The following is a 15,616-nucleotide window of genomic DNA, read 5'->3' on the forward strand; positions in this document are numbered from 1 at the left end:
TAGGGGTACCGTGACCACTGCAAGTCGAACCCTGTTCCTTATGCAATTGGAACCATGGCCCTTGAAAACCAATACCATTCTGTCTTTTTGTTGCTGTTACCTTACTTGGATGAATAACTCACAATGATCTAGTTCATCTGAAATGACTTGTTTGAAGAGCTGTTTGTGAGTCAGGAGTACTGGTCACCACTAAAAATGCACTGAACTTAGGCTTAGCAAGAAGAAAATAACAGTTTAGAGCTCTGGCTTCAGAAATGGCACAAAAATGGAATGGACAAATATGAAAAGTAGATAATGGATCCACAGTGATTTAATTCTTGGTGATATTTTCATTTTATGCAAATACCAAAAGAAAAAAAACCTGGTTATTTGAAAGAAAAACAGGAACCAAGAAAAATATTTAGTGTTTGATCAAGCAAAAATCCTTTCACACATCTGCCAAGAGAGTTAAAACAAATACAGATGTTAAATAAAAGGCCCAGGTACCAAAGAGCAAAATTTAATGAAAGCCAGAACTGTTAAGTATGGATTCCTGTTGAGAAAAATGTCAGTCTCTTTCAGAGTTTTCCCGTTGCTCTATTTTTAAGAAAAGTGTAGTAAAAATACATAATACAAGTTAACTTTTTTCTTACTTTTGTTTTCCCCATCACCCCTCCATCGATGAAAAACATCTTCTGCTGGAGTCTTGGACCCCCACATAGCATAGACCCTCATTTCTAGCATTGGTGGTCTCTTCCTATCAGATCATGTTACTGGCGAGCTCACTGGCTGAAGAGGCATCTTACCAGGCCAAAGGCAAAAGGTCTTTGAAGCAAGTTGATGGTAGAGGGTTATTTCCAACTCCTCCCAAACGCAGACTCCCTAATGGTGGCTCATATCAGATTCTGCAGTGGTAGGTTAAGGGTTGGGAAGGATCTGGTGAGAGGTCAAGGGATGGGGAGGACACCAGCTGGCAGTAGCAAAAAGTGACAATCCATCTTGAGGGTCCTGCTTCACGTACCATGCCCACATTGACACGTGAGAGACTGAACAACAACACTTGAGTTGAAAGGGCAAAGAGTTTGATGGTTCTTTGCTATGGCTGATGAAAGGAGGATGGAAGAGACATAGAGATGGTGGGTGTCCACAGAGAGAATCCACAGATGAAGCCAGTCATGCTGCCTCCACTTGTAGGTAGGCTCCAAAACCTTTAGTTTGTCAATTGCTAATGATAACCCGTAGCAGAGAGACTGGATAGAAGTAGGGAGTAAGGGAAAAAGCCAGAATATGGTGATCAATGAGAGCTGATGACACATGGCACGCACTGAATCATGCACCTAGGAGAGTGGCTGCTGGAGAGCTGGAAGCCGATTGCACCAAGAATGAGAGTTGGGATCTCCAAGATAGCTATGTGCCTGGACACACCTCCCCAAGACCCCAGCCATAGTTGTAGTCAGCCTGGATTTCTCTCCATAAACCCTGTCACTTCTCCAATCTTGTTTTCATTCAGGTTGTAGTCACAAACATGGGCCTGTTGATTCTGGTCATTGGAATACAACGTCCTCATTCTTTCTTAGCCAGGGGGAAGGTTGGCCTCCTTGGGTGAGAAGTTGGGGTCAGGAATCTTAAGGTCCCCCAGTGTTATTATCAATGTATTCCATCTCCCTATCCTCCTTTGAATCATTCAGCCTGGGGCATTTTACTTTCTAAAGATGACAGGAGGTCATCTGGCTACCTGCTAAAACACCACTTTTATATGGACCTAAAAACTCAAGTTTCCTAGGTCACCAAAACTCTAAGATTCATACTTGGTCTCTCAGTCGTAGGACAGGGCACACCGTGGAAGGTTCTATTGCTTGTGGGCTTTGATGAAGCTTCCTCTTCCAAAGTTCTTCCATCAGCTTTCTTTTGCATTTAGCTTGTATAACATTTCCCCCCCACATCAGATGCTCTGAAGAGAGGGTCTATTCTACAATGGGGTTCCTGCTCAGATGTCAAGCAAATGACAGGTGAGAATCAGGGGTGCTATCTCCCTGGATGTCAGCTCTTCTCAAGGCTCTACGTGGTTCAGGAGGCCAGTTGCCCTTCAGCCACCAGAGTGCCTTTAGGGCTTGAGCGTAGCAGAAGGACACAGTCCGCATGGCTGAGCTTGACTCTGTGAAGAAGCACACCATTCCACCGAAGGCCTATGAGATGGCTGTTACACATTCAAAGAAGCTTTATCTGAGCCTCTGGCAGTAACTTCTCGAGTCCTCTTCTGACTGCACACCTGCCTTTACCTTCTCCGCCACCCTGGGTCTGAGTTGCTTCATACGTGTTCTCAACTAAATCAGTGCCTAGGCAGTGCCCTGTGTGTGGGAGGCAGCCCACTCCTGCAACAGCATCGGTCTCCACCCACGGCTTGGGGCCGAGGTGTGGAGGGGAATCTGGAGAGCTCCCATGATGAATTCGTTTGAAAATTGCTTTTTTCCTTTTGCTTGCTTGTCAGGTGGAACGAATCTTGAATCTCCAACCTGAAAACTAAACTAAAAACTAAACTAAAGTGGGATGGGTAGGGAGTTGGGAGTAAGAAGGAAAAGGAAGAGGCCTAACAGAACCTGCAAACCATGGATATTAATACGAAAAAATATATAGTGCACACACTAAGACGCATGAATAACCAAATTCAAAGAAAACAGGACAGCTTTCTCATTAGTGCGCCAGTGACTCCACGTTCAGAGACACAGGCTCTATGTAACAGGGTTATTCTCCCCTTATTGCAGTACAGTGTTATTTGTCATCCTCACTTAGCAAAAGGAAAAGGGTGAAAGAACATCAGAAAAGGAAAAGGGGCCGCAAAATGTTTTCTCAATTCTTCAGGAAAATCTGTTGAATCATCCTCCTTGTGGTCATGGTGGTTGGTGGCGGTGGCATTTCATTTTGTTGTTTTTGGCACTGAGGGGTTTGGGATGGAACTGGGGGAGCCTGGGCATACTCCGCAAGGGGTCTCCGTCTGCTCCAGTTACAATCCGGTGGCTCCCAAGGGCATCCCTGAACTGTGGCTCATGCAGGGGATCGATTGCATGGACTTGGGGAAGTCATGGCTGACCACCCGGCCGTTCTCTCCACTACCGCCACCACTGGCTCCTGCCCCGCTGTTTCGGGGGAGTGTCGATGTCCGTATGGCTTCGTTGATGGATTGCTGTGGGATCAAACAGAAACCCTTTTCAGGAGGACCGGGGGTTCTTCCCCAGGTCCTTGGCAGTGATTGGCAAGGAGAATGAGTCAACACTGGACTTAAAATGTCACCCCACTCTCCTCCCCGTCCAACTTTTTTCCAAATGTGTAATGCTAGTCTTGACTTCCCTCGAACCCGCAAAACTGTTTTGTGGCTCTGGACAAGTCTGATCCCCTCTCTGGACCTCACATGCTCTTGGTTTAGTGAGGTGTGCTGGATTGGGTGATCTCTAAGATCCTTTCCTGTTCTTATATTCTGTGATTTCTAAAGGTACAACAGATCCATGGTAGTATTGATGATAATAAACATAGCAACACGACCAAGTAGAAGACTCTAGAAATGGGGTTTAGGAAACTTGGGTTTTAGCCCTGGTTCTGACATCAGCTAGTTGTGTGACCTTGTGCTTGTTTCCTTATCTCTCTAGACCTTTTAAATCTCCATGTTTGTCAAAATGTAATTATCTATGCACCTACTGATTCTATTAGCAAGAATGGTACTATACTGCATGAAAAATGAGTTGAAATGTTAACAGAAAATTGAGGGTGTATCACTGTTAGCTGAAAATTTAAAACTACCTCTGATCAGAGAAAAATGCTATCCTACCTCTAGCAGTATGTGTTAAGGGAATGTCGGACTTGTTTGAATAATACAGTCAGCATAATGTAATTGGAAAGAAGCGTGTGCTAAAGAAAGTGAGAATGAATTCCAAAGATCAATATCTGCACGTCATCTGCTTCCCATCAGCACATGTAACCTGTACTTCTAAACCGACACATCAGATCAGTGCTACTGATTTGTGAAGGCTTGTGACTTCTAGAACGTTGGAATTCTAGACGTGAAAAGAACTCCAGTGATCACCCCAGGATCAGATGAGTTAGAGAGAATGGTCAAGACTGCAGTCTGTAATTAGAAGCATATCCTATTAGACAAGAGGAAGTGTTCTGTTCCAAGATCCTTTCGAGAAAGAAACTTCATGACATGAAATTTAAACCCTCTTCCTATCACTTCCAACTTCCCGTTGAAAGATACCTATAGAAATTTTGAGGTAGGCTTAGTTTCTTGGTGGGAATCAACACAGAGGAGAATGAGTTGAGGGGTATATGAGTTGAGAGGTTTCTTTCTCTAAGATCAACCTACCCATCCTTCAAGACTCAGTTTATTCCTACCTCCTTGAAGTTGTCTTAGACTGCCCCAGCAAGTCCTGCCCCCGACCCCTGCCAGTACTCATGCATTATATATTTGCTCGCAATGATTCTGCTTCAGGTATGTAACTTCCGTCTTCTATAAGAGAACTAAATGTCTGGAGAAGGGCAAAGGCCGTGTCTTCTCAATCCTTAGCTACCTGCCAGCGTGTCTAGCATGTTGTTAGAGGCCCCATAGATATCCTTGAATTTGTCTAAGGAAAGCCAAACACATAGGGCCATTCTCAAAAAGTTGATGGCTTCCTCTTTTGCACATCGGCATGATTCTAGTGATCGGAGAAATCAGTCAACCTGCTGTGGCCTCACGGATGTAATCAGGGCAGTTTTGACCCAATTGTTACTCTTTCTGCTATACTATGCTGGGAGGATCCTCTTATTACTGGCAGTTCTGACAGTGTTTTAAAATATTCTTTCTTTTAAAAAATCCATGATTCAGACAGATCTGCCCCATATGATGCTCCACCCACATGGGTTCTGTCTCCTCTTCAGACTCCTGGATGTGATTTATTTACATTCTGCCTGGTTGTCCTTCACTGAAGAGGAAGTGTGACCTGGATAGCATTCTTCTAAGTCAAGGTCACGTAAACACCACTGTGATGCTCTATGGGGGAAATGTGAAAAGAAAACATGATGAATCCATGGTTACTTATTCTCACTTTTAAAATGTTGAAAAGAAAATAACTTTTTATTTTTGTGTGTGGGCAGTGTGGAACCTTCTATGGATTAGCTTGGAATGTCTATCTTCTGATTTTCCTTTGCCACACCCCTTCAATTAAAAAAAAAAGTTTAAAGTTCATACAGATCACCCTGGGCTTTGTTTCTCAAGAGGTCTCACCTATTTCCGTAATATTCCATGGAATTTGGTGGTACTTGACAAATTCATCTTAAAGGAGAAGGCTGGTGTCATAATCTATTGGTGCCTATCGAAATCTGAGATAATTTAGCCAGGCATGTAGCTAAAACCCTCCAAGTTCATGTCATTGAGAATTTGTTTTCAAGGAAGGTGAAGGATTCTCAGAGGTCACTGACTCCATACTGACATTGATGGTGGGGATTACCTACTTACTGGTTTTCTTTCTAATCTCAGGAGAAGGGAGGAATAGAGTCAAAACTTTGGCGTGGGAAGCACTGCTAAAAATGGCTATTTCACTAGTTCTCAAACTTGGCCACATGTTGGTATCATCTGGGGAGTTCTGGGGAAAAAAAGCACTGATGCCTGAGACCTACCCCAGGGATGCTGACTTAATAGGTATGGTGTGTGGCCTGGACATGTGGAGTTTTAAAAACTCCCCAGGTGATTTTAATACACAAGCAAGGTGGAAATACACTGATAGAGCTGATTTCACTTTATAGAGAAACTGAGGACTTGTTACTGACTTGTTTCAAGTTACAGTTATCTGTGACCTAGGGTCAAAGTGGATGACCTCCTGACTGTGTGTCCTTCTCCCCCCCTGTAGCTAACCAGTCGTAAGCTGATGTCATTTCTCCCCTTGCCTCTAGGAACTGAGGTTCTCTCCTGTCCATCCTTGACATACCAGCCATTCTTTAAGTTCATCCTTATAAGTTGTTTTTGAAACCGATACTCAGGGAGAAAAGGGTGAGTGAAAGGTCCAACCTCAAAGTCCCCCAAGTTGGTGCTTCAGAGACTCATTTCTCCAGCAGTGATTACATCCTAACTTCTCAGCTACTTGCTTTTCTAAGAAAAGTCTGCCCAGCCTCTGCATGTCATAGAACAGCCTAATAAAAGCTCAGCCCTGGGTGATGACCTCATCCTAGCGTGTGTGCTGAGAGCCAGAGGGACCGCCTGCTGTGGAGGTTGGCCCCCCCCCTCCACCTGACCAAGTCACTCAGCTGTGCGTTAATTGCAGGGAAATGTGCAAAGCCTCAATGTGTGGTTTCCACACAGCCCATGTCAGCACAGCCACTACAATTATGAAAAGTCAGTAGGCTCTCCTGGGGGTGGGAGTGGCTGGGGATTATTTCTTTGGGGGAGCAAGGTGGTGAATAATAAACACCCTGGTTGTCCTTAATATCAACTAAGGGCTCAGGTTCCTGTCTGTTTTCCTGGGCAGAGGGGAGGGACAGGACATCTGAGACTTTATTCAATTTGGAGTATGTATTGGGTTTTATATTTCTGCTACTGTATGACAGTTTCAATTATACTGAAATGTTGTGGTCGCCTGAAGTCCCTCTCTGAGTCCCCAACTCTCCCATGCTCTCCTTTTCCCTCAGTCTTCCTGTGCCCAGTCTCCCTGGCTTTCCACTCATTTCTGGGCAAGAGTTCTGGTCTTTGGCTCTGTGATACTTGTGCATCCTTTGGTAGCAGTTATCTTCCCCTGGTTAATTCTTTTCCTGTTTCAAGTCTGTTAAACATCAGTTTCTCAGGGAAACCTGTCTGTCCTGCCCCACACTCCATTCCCCGATCAGGACTTGAGAGCATGGACCTTTTTCTTCAAACACTCATTGAACATAAACGTATTTGCTTGTTTCTCTCTTCCAATTAAATTCTCAGCTTCCTGAAATCAGAAGTTGTGCCTGGTTTGTTCCTGACTGTATCCCCAGCGCTGAGCAATGCCTAGCAGGCAGTGGTGCTCCATATGTCTCTGTGGAAGGACTGCCTGCAGGGTGCCCTCCCACCATCCATCCCTGTGACACTTGTTCTGTGTCCTGCTCATATGACATCGAAGGGGAAAGGGTCTCAATAATGCACAAGCAAAGGATCATATCCCATGGATGGCCTCAACAGCTAGATCAGGCAAACCTAAGGATAAGGGCTGCATCTTATGTCTCTGCACTGTGGATGGGGTTTTGACGGGAGGTAGTAGGTGATAAAAATTATCTGTTGCCATGTGGTTGGGGAGGAGAGAGAAATTTATGAGAAGTAGCTTGGCTGGTACCAAGAGCCCAGGCTATGCAGGGGCTGTGCTGGAGGTCTAATTCCTGTTCTTCCAGCTCCGAGCTTATGTGACCTTGTTGGAAAAACTACTTAGCTTCTCTGAACCCATATTTCTTCATCTGTTGAATTGCAAGAACAGGGTTAATGAAAGTGTATATAAAGTGCTTTGAACATGGAAGTTACTGAAAAGATATCTTTCCTTTATTCCTTCCTTTCTTCTCTCGCCTTCCTTCCCTTCTTTCTCTTTTCCACCCCCTCTTCCTCTTTCTTCTCTTTTTCATGCAGAGCGGGGGAGGGCTCCTTATACACTCTTGAGAAGTAGGAGGCTGATCATGAACTAGGTTTAGGGGCTCCAGGTCTTAAGAGTTGGCCACATACTGTGACTAAGGAAAGAAACAAGAGGGAAGATTCTTGCCAAAGGCCCTGGACACTGTCATTATGGTCCACTGTGTGAGGCTGGAGGCTGCACTTCTGGAAAGAGTTAATCTGCCTTTGGAGAAGGCAAAGTACAGAATAATAACGAGAACTGCAAACCTGGAAAGTCTGAGAGGCAAGCAGAATGTGATCACTTATCTCCTTTGGCTAAGAGATAAGTTGATGGAGCTTTGAAAATTAAGGGTTGGGTTAACTAATAAGGACCGTAGAGGCATCTTTTCTGCAGGTGGAAGATTAATAATTCTATTAGGAGCCTCGGTGAGTTGGACAGAAGTTATGCCAACCAATGGAATCAACTATAGAAGATTGTGATGAAAGACCTTGCATTAATGATTCTAAGAGATCCTGATGTTGGCTCCTGAGGAATTCGATATTTTCTTTGGAAAGGGAAGGGTGAGAATGTCTCCCAGAAGTTGTGACGTGATTCAGTGGCCTCTTAGAAGGATTCTTGTCTTTACCTGAATGTTGTGACTTCAGCAGTGAAGGTCAACATTGTACAGGTTTAAGAGAGGATCTTAGTCATTAGCCACCCTGGTACCACCACCTGGCACTGACTATGATTAGTGGGACATGGTCATCCCATAGTAAGGGCCGGAAGTCCAGCTTTTCTGCTTGGGGATGCCTGGTCTCATCAGATCTTGGGAGTACAAACAGATGGGAACAAAAGCACTTTGGATGGTGTTGTGTGTGCTTCCAGGCTGGGCGGTTTTGATGGTTGTGTTTGCTTAACCTAACAGCAGCTCCTTCCAATGCCTCACTTCATCCTCCAAGAGATTTTCTCTAGATACAATTCCATGTTAATTTTTACTAATACCCTATGTATGTGGGATGTCCAAAGAGAAATCAGACACACCTTCTTACCTTAAGGAACTGACAATCTCTGTAGCTTAAAAAAGCCTAGGACATATAAGTAGGGGCTATAAAAGGGAAGTCTTAAGGAAGCTGTAGCTGGCCACTAATAATAATATATTATTATTATAAATTCTAGTTATTATTATTTATTGAGGGCTTACTATGGCCCAAGCATTTTGCAGAGCCCTTTATATCAGTTTTTTCATACAAACCACAACAGTTTTATCAGGTCTATACTACCACTAGCTCCATTTTATAGAAAAGGAGGATCAGAGAGCTACTGAAACTTGTTCAAGATGACACAGTTAACATGAGGAACAGGCAAGATTTGTGGTCAGACATTCAGTCGCCAGAGCCTTGCTTTAGACCCTACACTGCAGTATGTTCTAGGGGAGTTCCTACGATGGGTACTGGGCCAATCCTGCGACACTGGTTTGTGTCATGGCCCATGGGGAAGGTTTTGGAGGGTTGTAAAAGTTGTGCTCACCCAGTTCGTCTCCTGTTCCCCTTGCTGCCTCTGGAGTAAACTTTCCTCACTTTGGAGGGTAAGATAGGAAAGTCTTTAGGCTTATGTTTTGGATGGAGTAGGCAAAGAAAGCTTTTTAGGTTCTAGGAGACTTTGCTGTGTCCAGCCAAGCTCCTTGGAGGTCTGCACTGCCTTTAGGATCTGAGGCCCATGCTTTTGCTGTGCTTTGTCCTTTCTGAGAGGACCTGGATTTGAATGACCTGGTCAAGGGTAGGATGGAGGTGCTCCTAGGTTCCCTGGCTGAATACCATCACATTACCATCCCTTAATTATTTCTTGTTATTATATCTTGGGAAGTTGCCTTTTAAATGGGTCCTATGGGACAGAAGACAGGGAGAGGGATTGACCTGCATAAAGGCGCATGGGTGGAAAGCATGAGATTCTAGGAGAGCAAATCCTACCGATGAGTCCTCTTAGTCTAGTCAAGCGAAGGTAACAGCCTAGGGTTCATTGTTCAGAATGACTGTGCTTCTTTCCACTTCTGTTGGTTTGAATCCCACTTGTCCTTCCTCTTAATTTCTGGTTCTTCCTAGAAGCCTCCTCTATTTCCTCCCTCCCGGATATCCCTATAGGCCTTCCTCCCTATGTCACAGTTTGGTTCCCTGGGTAGTTTTTCTGTGTCACTCTTTGTTAAAAATGCTGAAGGTTACAGATTGTGTCTTAGTGCTCTCTTCCTCCTCATGATGTCTTGCTTATGTGTTGCTCACATGAAGAACACTTCCTTCCAAAAATATTTTCTTACTGAAACTAAGTGATGACATGTGAGGGGCCTTCAAGGCCATGTAATCCAAACTCCCTTTGGATACTTGAATCTATAGCCTTGTCAAGAATTACTCAGCCTCTGTGTGTACCTCCAGTGATGAGCTGCTGGCTGCTTATTGGGATAATCCATCCCATTTTGGGGTAGGTAGCTCTGAAAGAAAAGTAGATCTCACTTACTGTGTTCATATCTGTTCTCCATAGCTTTTCGTCCTTAGTTCTTGTTGTATACTTTGGGACCCCACAGAACTAATATGTTTTCTTTCCCCCCTGAAAAATCTTCATGTTTTTACAGACAGCTCTCATATTGTCCATAATTCTTCTCTTTTCCAGTTAGTTGCCTTCAGCTATATTTGATGTAGTTTGGGGTCATCAAATTAATGTGCTTACCATTCTGGGGGGCATGATCCTCTTTGCCAAAGTCCACCTTACCATATGGTGGCTAAGGAAAGACCTCCCTCACCGAGCATGGCAAGATCATCCACCTTGTAGAGGGAGGATACCAACCCGCCCCCACCCCACCCCATCTTGGGAGCTACACTTCAGTTAACGTGACCTCAGGGAGAATCTACCTTTGTAGCAATCACTCTTGCCTCACACTATCTTGAAAGCCCACTTAACCGCTAACTTTTCATCTCAGCCCCCCATCTCTGGCTGATGCATTTGTTTTCTCAGGCCTTATGTTTACCCTGACAAGTGCCATCTGCTTTCTTCTCTCACTGCTGTGTCTTTCCCTGTCACCTTCCTCAAAACAGCTTCCTGTCATCCCATGCCTCGGATTGACCTCAACCTCCTGCCACTCCCCACCCTTTTTAGTAAAAGGACTCCCAGAAAACCCAGCTGTATCACAGAACAAGTTAGGAAAAAGGCCTGGGAAGACGATGCCACCTTCATCCGCTTGGATTCGCTACGTGATTTGTAGCAGAACTCGATTAAGGCAACCAGCATGGCTAGTCCAAGTCCTCCGATCAGGATGTAGAACACGCCGGCCACATTGCTGAGGCTCAGAGCGCTTGTCTTGTCCTAGGAAGAGGAGGGGGTGGGGGGAGAGTCAAGTGAGCCAAGGGGCTAGAGACCATCCAAGAAACAGCATTTTAACACACATACACTCAACCCCATCACCCTCTTTAACATTCACAATAGTTGGAAAGGCTTTGTATTTATTGACAGTGTGTTAAACATTTCCCAGGAAAAAATGTATGCGTGTGCGAGCATATGTGTGTATAACAATTTTCGAGCATCCCTGTTTACATTTAATGTATAGTTAGATTTCCCCTCCTCCCCAATGCACGTTTGAGGGTGGGAGATGACACAAGAAGTCAGGGCGGCTTCTACCAAGATCTGCACGCTTGCGCTTACTCCATTCTTTCAGGAAACTGTGTCCCTTCCTTTTCAGCTCAGTTCCTGCCCCCCAACCCCGTGGCTGCTCAGCAACGCATTGGCCTTGCTTATTGTTTATGCCTGTGAGTGTTTTTCTGCGAGTTGGTACTTAAAATGAACTTTCTCCTAGATGTGCATTTGAATTCAATTTAATAAGACAGTTATTGTATGTATAATAAAGATCAACAAATGTATACCTTTAACTTACTGTGCTGAGTCCCAATTGAGGGAAAAAGAAAACTGTGGGGCTTGTAATAGAAAAAAGGCACTGAGATAGAAAAATGGCTCTGTTAAATCCTAATAATTATGCTTAATTGGAGTCATTTTTCTCGTTGAGGTGCTTGCTGAAAAACACTGTAGGCAGACTCGGGTAGCTGAATTTAGAAAGCTCTGTTGCCTGGGCTAAAAGATCTCGCACTGGTTCCGGATGAATAGGATCGTGGAACAGGGTACTTAATTCCTAGGGTCCTGGGGACAAGTGTCCATGTTCAGTAGGAGGTGGACAGAGCTCATTTCGTGGAGCCTGAGAAAGGTCATCAGTTAGTGAGACCATCCCTGAGTTCTGTCACCTCTAGTGGGGTTCAAAAGTGGGGGACTGAGGGACAACATCTCCCTAGGTGGTGAGAACAACCAAACAAAACTGCTGGTCATGGGAGAAGGTCATGGCTTGGGGAGAGGGGGATCAATCAAACTCTTGACACAGGCAAGAGAACATCTTTAAATCTTAGAAGCATACTCATCCCCAGATGTCACAGTGGCTCGAACACCTTTGTTTATATTGTTTGCTCAGGTACAAATTTCTCATCAAATCAAAACGAAATGCACGCCTCAGCTGGCACAGGCACATGGCATGGTTGGGAGGTTGGTTGGTGGCGCTGGGTGGGATAAAGCTTTTACATCTCTCCATGTGTTCTTTTTCAGGTGGGGTTGTAGGCGAGCCACGCAAAAGGTGAAATGTCATGTCCTAGGGACTCCTCTGACATCTGCCTATTGGAATCTGGGCGTGGGGAAAGGGGCCAGTAATTGACCAAGTCAGTGGCCTCTGCCCTAGTTCTACTCGGTGCATTGTACAGGATTCAGCAGGGCTGAGCTTGGGGACTGCAGCTGGCAGATAGCAGCATCCCTTCCCTCCCCAGAAGCAGCCTGGGCCAGCAGAGCTGTAGGATTATCTAAAGCATACCCCTCTGGTGGCTTCCTGTATTGCTAAAACAGATGGTTCTTGAATATGGGTTACGCTTGGCAAGGCATAGTCTGGCTTTGGAAGCAGTGGAAATGATTATTCAAAGGGGTAGAATTTCTCCTCCTCTGGTATCACGGCCTGATAAAGGAAATGTGCAAAAATGAGTTGGGTGCTTGGTTCAAGAGTTGGCTGAACAAATTAATTCCCACTTGGCCTGATTTTTCAGAATGCTCAAAATGTCTCCCTCTTCGTTGTTTGGGAGTTCTGTAATTCTGCTGGAAAGTAAGTCTTTAGAGTTCTTGGAGGACTTACGGTTTATAGAAGTTCCTATAAAACTCTTCTGTGTGGTGGGGAGGCATGTTAATATCTTATCAGCTCACACCTTAGAGAAGAGTGGTTGACAGTGAAGCTCAGAGAGAATGGATGGGGAGCAGGCCTGGGGGAAGGTGGTAGACAAGAAGGCTGGGAGGAAAGGCTTGAGTCCCGCTGACTTTACCAGCTGATTAGCCTTTCAGTAGCTGAAGTGCATCTTGCCTCCTGGTCACCAAAGTGGTTTCTGTTTCCTTCCTCATGGTCTTTGCAAGTTCGCTTTGGTTGTGGATTGTCTTCAAGGATAAGGGAGTGGTGGGCATCCTTTTCTTTTGTTACCGTCTTCAAAAAACCTTAAGAGGCCATCTGCCTCCCTGAATGTAAAAGGTGGAATGTCCATTTCTAATATATCTTGGAAGGAAGTATGGTCAGATCTTCATAGGGAAGTGAGAGTAGGAGGCATATTCTATGTATCTGCAGAAGGAGGAAGGTCCAATGACTGAGAATTTGATTGTATCTGGAGGTGGAGAGCATCCGTCACTTCTGAAGGAGGTCTCTCTGGTCCATGGGGATGGCAGTGTATGTTGGTGAGTGGACATATGCCACACAAAGAGGGCAGCCAGATGGTATGGGCACTGCCACCTCTTGCAGGACACAGTGCTACTGATCCTTCTTTATGTTCACACAGTCCTGGGAAGACCTCTAGAATCAAGGGAGCACCTGGGTCCTATCACCACCAGTGTCAGAAAGCAAACTTAGATGAAGCCCTACTGTCTAAATTTGGCATAATTTGATAGGATTAGAATGAAGGGCTGATCTTGGTGTCTTCTTAGCTCACATAGTTGAGGAGTTTACATTTAGGCAAGGTTTCTAATTTCCCTTATGTGCGCCGTTGGCTTTTTTTTTTTTTAAACATCTTTATTGGAGTATAATTGCTTTACAATGTTGTGTTAGCTTCTGCTGTATAACAAAGTGAATCAGCTATACGTATACATATATCCCCATATCCCCTCCCTCTTGCATCTCCCTCCCACCCTCCTGGAAGCCCAAGGCCATAGCCTTCCATTGAGCTGCCGTTAATGACTCTCTTCGACTACCTCTGTTGGAATACGATGGGTATCCTGGGGCAGGAACAAAAATTCCTTTTATTTAAAGGACCAGAGCTCTGATTCCTCTGTATCCATATAAGAGGGGACTTTCTGACACATTTGTGTACAAACAGCCATGTTCATGTTTCATGAGGAAGCTACATGCTTCCCAGCTTTGACCAGGGAGACGAAAGACAGAATCCTAGTCTCCCTGAGCACCCTCTGGGAGACCCCATTCTCTTCCCCTCCCTTAGCAGCTGCACTCCCCAGAGCCAGGCAGCTTGTTGGTGGGTGTGAAAAACTCACAACTTATCTTCTGCCAGGAGTGGGGAGAGTGACAGTACTGAGAAGAATGGCAGGTGCAAAGAAAAACAAAAATCCCATCTTGCAGAATTGTTGGGCTTGTTGTTATGGTGACGAGGCCCCTCCCTTCATCTGTTCCCCTTAACCTGTTGTCTTGTTTTGTCACCTTCCCCATGTGCAAAAGAGATTTTTTTCTTTTTCATATTTTTCCTTGCTCTTCCCACATAATGGGGGACTGTCCCATACTCCCTATGTGTTTCTGAGCTAACATCCCTTCCAAGAATGCAGAGATGGCTTAAATCTTCATGGGCAGGGTTGAGCCAGGTCTGAGGCAGAGAGACTTGATGCTTTTTAATGGCGTAAGTAGGAAGTTCTAAGGAGAAGCCAAGGTCTTTGGCCATAAGACCAGTCCCTCCTATGGAGACTGGTGTTGCCCATCACGTGAGGTCTACTAAATCTGGACCAAGCTTCAGCTTTCTCCAAATGCTTCCGTTCCTTCTTTTCTTCCTGGTGTAAGAGTTTGAACCCCCAAGAAGTAAAGGCTGCAGCTTCTGTTTTCCTCTGCCTTCCACAGATTTTCTGATGTGTGTACAGCTGAAGTTTTAGGGGCTCTTGCAATCCATCCCATGCTGAATCTGTAACCTGACTTTGCCTTTCAGGGCCATGAGAATAGTCCAACCTTCTTCTACCTGTTAGCCTTTCTGCTCCAGTAGGCTTTCTTTTGTGCTTTTCCAAACCTTATAGTTTTGGCTTAGGTGCCATTTTCCTGAGTGGTTGGTTATTTCCTGGGAGTGGAGACTCAGTGGTTGGCCAAGCTCACTCATAAGCGAGGACCAAAGTGGAGGAGTTATGGGAAGGTGGATTTGATTGAATTAAAGGAAGACCTTTCAAATCAATAGAGCCGTCCAAATGTGGAATGCCCTGCTATGGAGAGTGGTGAGTTCCTCAAACATGGATGCATTCAGGAAGTAGCTGACGAGTTCATCTAAGGGATTCAAGCACTGGACAGAGAGTTAGACCAAGTGACTTTTGACATTCGTCCCAACCCCCAGAGATGCGAGGCAGCTAAGGAGTTCCTAGAGGGCCTGGGATCATGTCTTTTATAAGTTCTCCCTAGAGACTAACCTCTTTAGGGGATGCAAAAAAAGAACTCATGTTAATTGGCAGCTTCTGCTGTTCCATTTCCAATCTAGGCCAGTTCCCCAGCCTGCATAATTTCCCCAAGAGCAACACAGGATGAGAATTGGCCCATTGTACTAATAATTGGCAAGGCAAATTCTGCGAAAGTGAGGGCCGTGAGGGCAGCTCTTCTCAGCAGTGTGTGCTCAGGGACCGGCTCCTGTACAGTGCACCGCAGAACCTCCTGACTTGAAACCAAACTGCAACAGAGAGCTCAAGGAGTCCATGTGGGTTGTGGAAGGGAACCCAACTGCTGGCGGAGGCCTCTTCCCGAGTGGGAGGAATTTTCTAAAACAGAGGCACCAGTCTGA

The 15,616-nt window shown here is 45.1% G+C and overlaps 1 protein-coding gene across 7 annotated transcripts in view; it reads right to left on the reverse strand.

The window, feature by feature from the left end:
- Positions 1–288: 288 nt before the first annotated feature.
- The window catches only part of GRIA1 (glutamate ionotropic receptor AMPA type subunit 1), a 307,667-nt gene continuing 292,339 nt past the window's right edge, over positions 289–15,616 (reverse strand). For 5 of the 7 annotated variants that reach the window (XR_004349193.1, XM_032626638.1, XM_032626635.1 and 2 more), the window contains 2 exons: positions 10,755–10,889; positions 293–3,181 (listed from right to left, as the gene is read on the reverse strand). Coding sequence is in view for 5 of the 7 variants with exons in the window: in XM_032626638.1 (XP_032482529.1) it covers positions 2,981–3,181; positions 10,755–10,889 (336 nt within the window). In the remaining 2 variants the exon portion in view is untranslated. Of the gene's footprint in view, positions 3,182–10,754; positions 10,890–15,616 lie in introns of all 7 variants that reach the window. The other 2 variants (XR_004349192.1, XM_032626637.1) reach the window with 1 other exon arrangement.

This window comes from Phocoena sinus, chromosome 3 (assembly GCF_008692025.1).
Source record: "Phocoena sinus isolate mPhoSin1 chromosome 3, mPhoSin1.pri, whole genome shotgun sequence".
Lineage (NCBI taxonomy): Eukaryota > Metazoa > Chordata > Mammalia > Artiodactyla > Phocoenidae > Phocoena > Phocoena sinus.